We start from the raw sequence: 8086 nt of genomic DNA on the forward strand, positions 1-8086 counted from the left end.
ACCATTGAAAAGAAAACAAAATTTGCTATAAGATAGATCTCACACATTTGGAAACACCTTCCCTCCAACACAACCAGAGGCTTGAGAAAAAGATTTTTTTGTATCTTTAAAAACTACAATTTTTTCAATTCAATTTTTCTTCAATAAATTTTCCACTGAAACCCATTGAATTTCTCCTGATAGAAAAGTACCCTTTTTTGTCCTCTTTAATTCCATTATCTTGAATTTCCTGAGAAATCATTATTTACGGAGATATTAACGATACAAAGGGTTTGAGCACCATCCGCGGTCTGGCATTTATTTCCACTCCGCGGAGTGAGCAGTTTACTCTTCTTTCTCATGATGCTCAATGGTCGATTTCGGGGATTTAGCTTTTCCATAAATTCAGTCCGCGCACTGAGCTATTTAGTTATTTACAGTTTATCCCTTGTCGAATTTCGGGGATTGAGCAATTGGCATTTTTTACTACGCGGAGTGAGCAGTTTTTTCGCTCATTGAGTGAATTCGGGGATTAGTTATGGCCTGTTCAAATTTTCATTTTCCATGTTCTCAAAAAGAAAAAAAAAAAAAAAAAAAAAAAAAAATCTAGGTACCTACCTACCTATTTAGGTATGTAATATGTACCTAGATATTCTCTCTTATTGAATGAAAATATAGGGAAAGTAAACTGTCACATCCACCAAAAAACCGTTTTTTCTGGTTTTTTGGCTTTTTGGTTCTCTGGACAAAATTTGCACCACCACTTTCGTGTTCCTGGTAAAAAGACCTTTAATTTGATATATATAGGTCGACTAGGTTTGGATAAGTCCTTCTATGGGGTCAGACACACAGACAGACGACACCGAACCGAATACAATAGTCCGTCCCTTATACCTTTTTATTACTATCGTAATAATAAGGGAAGGACGGACTAAAAATAGTGGAGATGTCAAAATCTCTGGACATAAGTTAATAGCTAATTTTAGCTACCTAACCTTGTCAGCTTATCCCTAGGTACAATTTGAGAGGTTTTGCATTTTGGTTATCTATTAGCAATTTCGATTTTTATGTTGACAAGTAGGTAGGTATAATATAGAATATAGATCTAAAGTTTTACTCAGTTATTACTTACATAATAAAATTATTTTTAAACCTTTTTTTTCTTTCTTTCTTTTCTCTCTTCTTTCCTTCTCTCCCGCTAGGCCGCGGGGTCGGTTCCCGCCCGGGGCGGATTTTATCCTGATCGGATAATTTTCTTTCCTGGAACACCTGATGGCTTTCTCCTATCCTGTATTCCTTCTCTCTTCGATTTCGGGACGGTAAGACCTTGGTAGTCACAGTTCCCTCTATCAAACCTCTTTAAAAAATAAATAAAATAATAATAAAATAAAAATAATAAGCCGCGGGATCGGTTCCCGCCCGGGCCGGATTTTATCCTGATCGGATAATTTTCTTTCCTGGAACACCTCGCTTTCTCCTATCCTGTCTTCCTTCTATCTTCGATTTCTGGAGGATGAGACCTTGGCAGTTACAGTTCCCTCTGTCAAACCTCTTAAAAAAATAATAATGTAACACAGTACCAGGTAGGCACGTTATTTCTACTTACAGACAGCGATCTTGGTGGTCACATTCCGCGCGTATCCCATCGGGAACAGAATCGCCCAGTAGCGGTCCACCTTGTTCTTTTCGCTGTTGATAGTCCCACATCAGCTAGTATATTTTGGCAGGTCAATACCAATACTGTTATGCATCCTCACCATTCACAGTAACTATGTCTTATAGTAACTATATGTCCTATATAGATAGAGAATATACTCCCATATTAACTACTCCTACAAGATATCAATCACGACGGATAAATAGACTGTCACATTCGCCTAACAAGATGTCAGTGGTGTGAAGACCTTGGCAGTTACAGTTCCCTCTGTCAAACCTCTTAAAAAAATAATAATGTAACACAGTACCAGGTAGGTACGTTATTTCTACTTACAGACAGCGATCTTGGTGGTCACATTCCGCGCGTATCCCATCGGGAACAGAATCGCCCAGTAGCGGTCCACCGAAACGGCCACCAAACAGAAGATCGAAATCGTACACAGCACCACCAGGAGAGAAATCGTGAACAGACACGCATACAGGTGCCTCGGGAGTCCGACACTGGCCAGAAGGGCGCAAGGGATCCCCACAAGGCCAACTAGTAGGTCCGCCACTGCGAGGGAGACGATGTAGTAGTTTGTTCGGCGCCGCAGGCGTTTTTCTCGCCCGAAGGCGACGATGACTAGCGAGTTGCCTATGACCGCGCCAAGGGCTACGAGCACCTCGCATATTGTGTACGGGACGTTGAGAGCGTCCATTGTTCGTCACTCCCGATGAATAAATTTATTTATTTAGTCATTTATTTATTATTTGTTTATTTCAAAGGTTAATTTATTGATTTATTTATTATTTCTAGGTGTTCATTTATTTTAAATACTTACTTAATTAGGTATACCTATGCCAATCTTACGGACATAGGTATACCTATGCCAATCTTTGGTAAGTTTGTGTCTATAGGGTTGATATTCAAGCTTAACACTTTGGACGCCCCGTCTGGCGTATATGCCTGACAGTGTCATTTCAGCACAGGCCCCGTCAGGCTTATTTAGCCTGACGCAAGGTGCTTATCTTTTTTCTCTTGTAAGTCCTATACGCCTGACTCTGTATTGGTTTTTACATTACTGTTGAATTCTTGGGCGTGTGGGGAACATTTTCCGCTTTAGATCGTTGAAAAATATGAAACGGTAAAGAAGTTATCGTCAAAATAAGAACAAGCATAGTTTCCAATGTAAAATAAGCAGCTGAGTCGGAGATAGAAGCTATGTACCTCCTTACCTTAGGTACTTGCACCTATACTTTTTATCTGTTTATACTCTGAAAGGTATACATGTAGACATCTGCTTTGTAAGTACCTACTTATTTTATATTTTCCGAGTTAGGTACCTACTCAACATGTAGATTTGTAGACAATACCTATCTAGTTTTTTTCTTCTTCTTCTTTTTAAGTAAAAGGTTTGATAGAGGGAACTGTAACTGCTAGGGTCTTATCGCTCCCAAAGCGAAAAGAGAAAGAAGACAGGGTAGGAGAAAGCCAACCGTTCCGAGAACGAACATAATCGCATCATTAGGATAAAATCAGCCCCGGAAAGTTTAATCTGACCTTGAACGTTGAAAGTAGGTAATGAAAAGACCATCGATGACAGAGCTGTCCCCTGAGGGGAACTTTTCAAGACTTTGAAAATTGAAAGTGGGAAGTGGAAAGAATAAAATTGAAACTTTTTTAATGAAAAATAAACGTGATGAAGACGGGATTAGAAAGTAATTTTAAGGGTGAGGTGTAAAGGTGAGTTTGAGAAAGTAATTTCGTTTAACGTTTTCGTTTAAAAAGTAATTTTAGTAACTCACCAATCGTAAGCAACCTCCGTGGCCGAGTGGGTATCACACTAGGCTTGCATGCAGGAGGTCCGGGTTCGTTTCCCGGCGGGGCCGAGGTTTTTTTCGGCTCTGTGCTTGGAGTTCGGGGTGCACTCAGCCTCGTGAGGACAATTGAGTAGCTACTTTAATCGAGTACCGACCAGTGGCGGCATTACCAGTGTAAACAGATTAGTGAAATATGGAAATTGATTGCAAAGAAGGAGCTTCGTAATGTTGTGATATCCACAAAAGTTGTGAAAAAGCTTCGATTTACCACAAAGAATTTGAGATTTGATTTTGATTTAAACTCATCAATCCTTTCAGTTAGATAGGTACCTAAGTCACCAATATTCTCGGAAAAGGTATTTTAGTACTCCAGTATAGAACAATGATAGGTGTTTGTTAGTGAATGTAGCACGCATTTTAGGTAGGTAGGTATATGCTGCAAATCTCTGTCATATTTTAACACATCAATTCAATTCAATTACGGAACGCGATAGCGCTCCGCCCCGCCAAGTCAAAACAGATTGACAGCCCTACTAAGAGACATTATGCACAGAGAAAGTAGCAGTTTTCAGTTAGTAGAGGAAAAACTACAAACGATGGATTTTATTCATTGTGACTTGTGAAGTTGCGACATTTATGAAATCAAGGTATTATGAGTAATATTAGTACCTATTCCTCGCGTTTTTTTACTCATCATATAATCCAATCATTTATACATATTTTTTGCGGTAATCATAGTGATGTCGTAATTATGCGATTAGTCTCACAATGAGGGGAAAAACTGTTGCGGTGGGAGATAAGTAATTAAAGAAAGAAAAATGTGCCACAGCCTAGTTAGCTTGGTAGTGCGTCTGCCTTGTAACCTTCGATTTCGGGACGTTACACCAACCTTAATCAAACCTCTTGGAAGAAAAAAAAAATTAAAGACGAGGAAAAAAGACGCGAAATATTTTTTTTAATTAATCGCGTGCCTTTATTTATCAAAACACAAAAACAAGAGGGCGTAAACTTCACGACAAAGTGAGGAAGAGCCAACTGAAGTGATAAGGAGGTGATAACGCTAAACACACCAGCAACAGGGTTGCGGGAGAGAAAAAAATCCCTCCACTAGACTTATGTTGAGAGGAAAAAATCCCTTGGATTGGAAAAAATCCCTCTTACCTAAATAGGTACCTACCTATAGGTAGGTACCTATTTACCCAATACCTACCTAGATAGTTGTGAGGAAAAAAAATCCCTCTAACCAAAAAATAGCTTGCCATAAAACCTAGAAGATCTTCGTTTTAGCAAGTTACCTAAGTATGTATGTGCCTCTAAACCTCTACTAAATTCATAATACCTATGTACATTAAGACCTCGTTTAGACTGCTGGAGTAAAGGGACTTTTCAGCCTCATTCAAGCAGGAAAAACAAGGTTTATTCTATTAAAACCCTTTTACCATAACACTACTGTCTCCAGTGTAGATAGTTGATTCCTTATCATCTCATCAATACAACAAAGATTCTCTTCGAATTTATTCTTATCTTGCCTTGGTGTTTATGAGGAAAATTATTCCTATCTATGACTATTGCTAACAAATCTTTCTGGAACTAGGTAGGTATGATAGAGATTATGAGTGTTAAAATAGATATACCTATGTATCTAAATCCCAAATAATTTGATAGTAGGTACCTAGGTACAGGTAGTCAGGTATTTAGCATTCATAGTATTTGGGACTTAGATAATCATTTTAACACTCACAATCTTACTTGGATCTATAAGGTTTGAATTCAACTGACCTTCCCTATTTCTCCTTACCTATTCTGCCCTGCTAAAAAAGAGGGCACCCAGTCAGCACACACGATTGATAGGTAGGTATGATAGAGATTATGAGTGTTAAAATATATGTATCTAAGTCCCAAATAATTTGATAGTAGGTACAGGTAGTCAGGTATTTAGCATTCATAGTAGGGTAAGTGTACCATTTATTCGCCCACCTAAAAAACGTACCATTTATTGGCCCACCTGTACCATACGCCACATAAGTCTGAACTGGACGAAATTTTTCAAGATCCAATTTCATCAAAAGAAAGGGCTTAAAGACTGCTATCGAACCAGTGCTATTCAAAAATTGTAGTCATAAAAACAAAAATGAAAGGGCTTAAAGACTGCTATTGAACCAGTGCTATTCAAAAATTGTAGTCATAAAAACAAAAATTAGAAAAATAAATGTGGGCAGGTGGGCCAATAAATGGTAGGTACGTTTTTTAGGTGGGCGAATAAATGGTACACTTACCCTATTTGGGACTTAGATAATCATTTTAACACTCACAATCTTACTTGGATCTAAATGGTTTGAATTTAACTGACCTTCCCTATTTCTCCTTACCTATTGTTTTGCCATTGCCAAGTGCCAACCCTCATTCTTCTACCCGTTATGCTTAGCCTCACTCTGCGTAAAGTAAATACACAGCGCATTGCATACCTAAATTTATTTCACGGCGATCATAAAAATCGTTCTAAAATTTCTTTTGCCGTCGCGACTAGAAATAAAATCGACTTGGCAACACTGTAAATTTGTTGCCGGCGTAAAACAGATGATTTGTTTACTTTTTATTTTAGACTTTTTTGGAGGGGTGTTTGCGGAAGAATATGTCCCTGAAGTTACAAACGTTGGTAGAAAAAAATCCAAAAATTATACAGGGTACGACAAAATCCCAAAAATTTCGTTGGTAGAAGGTAGACTCTGAACTAGCAGCAGGTGAGTCAGGGATTGAAGCATGAGGGTCTCTAGCTAAAGTAACCACAGCAGATGAGTTGGGGATTGAAACTCTTGAAAAAAAAATTATAGTCTTAGGTTAGTACCTACTATCTAATATATAAAAATGAATGTGTGTGTGTGTGAGAGAGAGAGTGTGTGTGTGTGTTTGTTCGAACTTTATGCCTGGCCAAACCGCTCATCCGATTGCTATGAAACTTATTGTCATCAAATTGATCAAAACAATGTTGTACCTAATATTAACTCCCCACTTCTCAAATAACAGATGAACACAGCTTGTATACCTAAGTATATGTAGATAGGTACTATTGGCTTTTGCAATAATAGAAGAAGGCACACTTAACGTCCAATTGGCCAAAGGTCGTTCGGAGGAAAAATAAGAAAGAGCAACAACACTTGGCAATAACGAAGCAGAAAAACAATCACAGCAAAGTAAATAGCGCAAACCATATCGGGGACACGGTACTATTGGCTTTTGCAATAATAGAAGAAGGCACACTTAACGTCCAACTGGCCAAAGGTCGTTTGGAGGAAAAAATAAGAAAGAGCAACAACACTTGGCAATAACGAAGCAGAAAAACAATCACAGCAAAGTAAATAGCGCAAACCATATCGGGGACAGCAGCTGTGGAGCTGGGAGAAACAAATTAAAAAATAGAAAACCAGAGTGTGGAAGACAGCGAAAAAAGTATGAGAACGAAAAGAAGAAGACGAAGACAAAGGAGAAGAAGAAGAAAAGTGGAAAGGAAAGTCAGAGAGAAAAGGACAAAGAAGAGGAGGAAGAAGAAAGTACGCCAGAAAACAAAGAGGAAGAAGAAGGAAAAGAAGAAGGACAGCGGAAAAAAGTATGAGAACGAAAAGAAGAAGACGAAGACAAAGGAGAAGAAGAAGAAAAGTGGGAAGGAAAGTCAGAGAGAAAAGGACAAAGAAGAGGAGGAAGAAGAAAGTACGCCAGAAAACAAAGAGGAAGAAGAAGGAAAAGAAGAAGAAGAGAAAGAAAGTAAAAAGAAGGAGGAGGAGGAGGAGAAAACCTGTGTATACACTATACAACTACTTCTAGCTATTTTTACATGGTTTATTCAACTTTTAAAATCCCAGAGGAGGAGGAGAAAACCTGTGTATACACTATACAACTACTTCTAGCTATTTTTACATGGTTTATTCAACTTTTAAAATCCCAACTTGCGAATGCATGGTTTTTTTTTTAATTTACTTATATTTACGAGATCATACAGTATCCCCTAATGCCTGGTGTGAGGCTAACTTTTATGAAAATTAGTTTCCCAGAAAAAAAGAAAAAAAAGATGAATTGAGAGAGAGAGAGAGAGAGAGAGAGAGAGAGAGAGAGAGAGAGAGAGAGAGAGAGAGAGAGAGAGAGAGAGAGAGTAAATGTCAAAATACTAGTGTCAACTTAGAATAAATAACTGCAATAAACAAGTTTGACAGCTCTTTCTCTCTCTCTCCTACTTCTATTACCTTACCTATTTTTAAACTCCCTCCTTCTCCTCCTCCTTCTGCTTCTGCTTCTTCTTCTTCTTCTTCTTCTTCTTCTTCTTCTTCCTTTCCTCCTTCTTCTTCTGCTTCTTCTTCTTCCTCCTCCTACTCCTTCTTCTTCCTCCTCCTCCTTCTTCTTCTTCTTCTTCTTTTTCCTTTTTATATCATATGTCTCTTTTCAAGTGGAAACACATTTTTATTATCTGCTATACCGACTGTTTCTTAGCTTTTACCTATACCTACTGACAGAGTGTAGGCACCTACCTAAATACTAAACTTAATACGTAACTAAATTTAGTTTTGTTTACTTTAAAAAGGATACAGATTGTTAAAATACCTAAGATCTACTTTTTTACACAAGTCCTTTAAACACACTTTACAAGAATGGAGTCTCTACT

At 38.0% G+C, this 8086-nt stretch overlaps 1 protein-coding gene across 1 annotated transcript; it reads right to left on the bottom strand.

Moving 5' to 3' along the window:
- Positions 1-1969: 1969 nt before the first annotated feature.
- Positions 1970-2333, bottom strand: LOC103518237 (adenosine receptor A2b; the record flags this gene model as incomplete). Its single annotated transcript, XM_008483296.1, has 1 exon — positions 1970-2333. A coding segment is annotated over exon 1 (364 nt), but the record flags the coding sequence as incomplete, so codon positions are not given.
- Positions 2334-8086: the final 5753 nt, after the last annotated feature.

Source organism: Diaphorina citri, unplaced genomic scaffold (assembly GCF_000475195.1).
Source record: "Diaphorina citri unplaced genomic scaffold, Diaci psyllid genome assembly version 1.1 scaffold2126, whole genome shotgun sequence".
Taxonomy (NCBI): Eukaryota; Metazoa; Arthropoda; class Insecta; order Hemiptera; family Psyllidae; genus Diaphorina; species Diaphorina citri.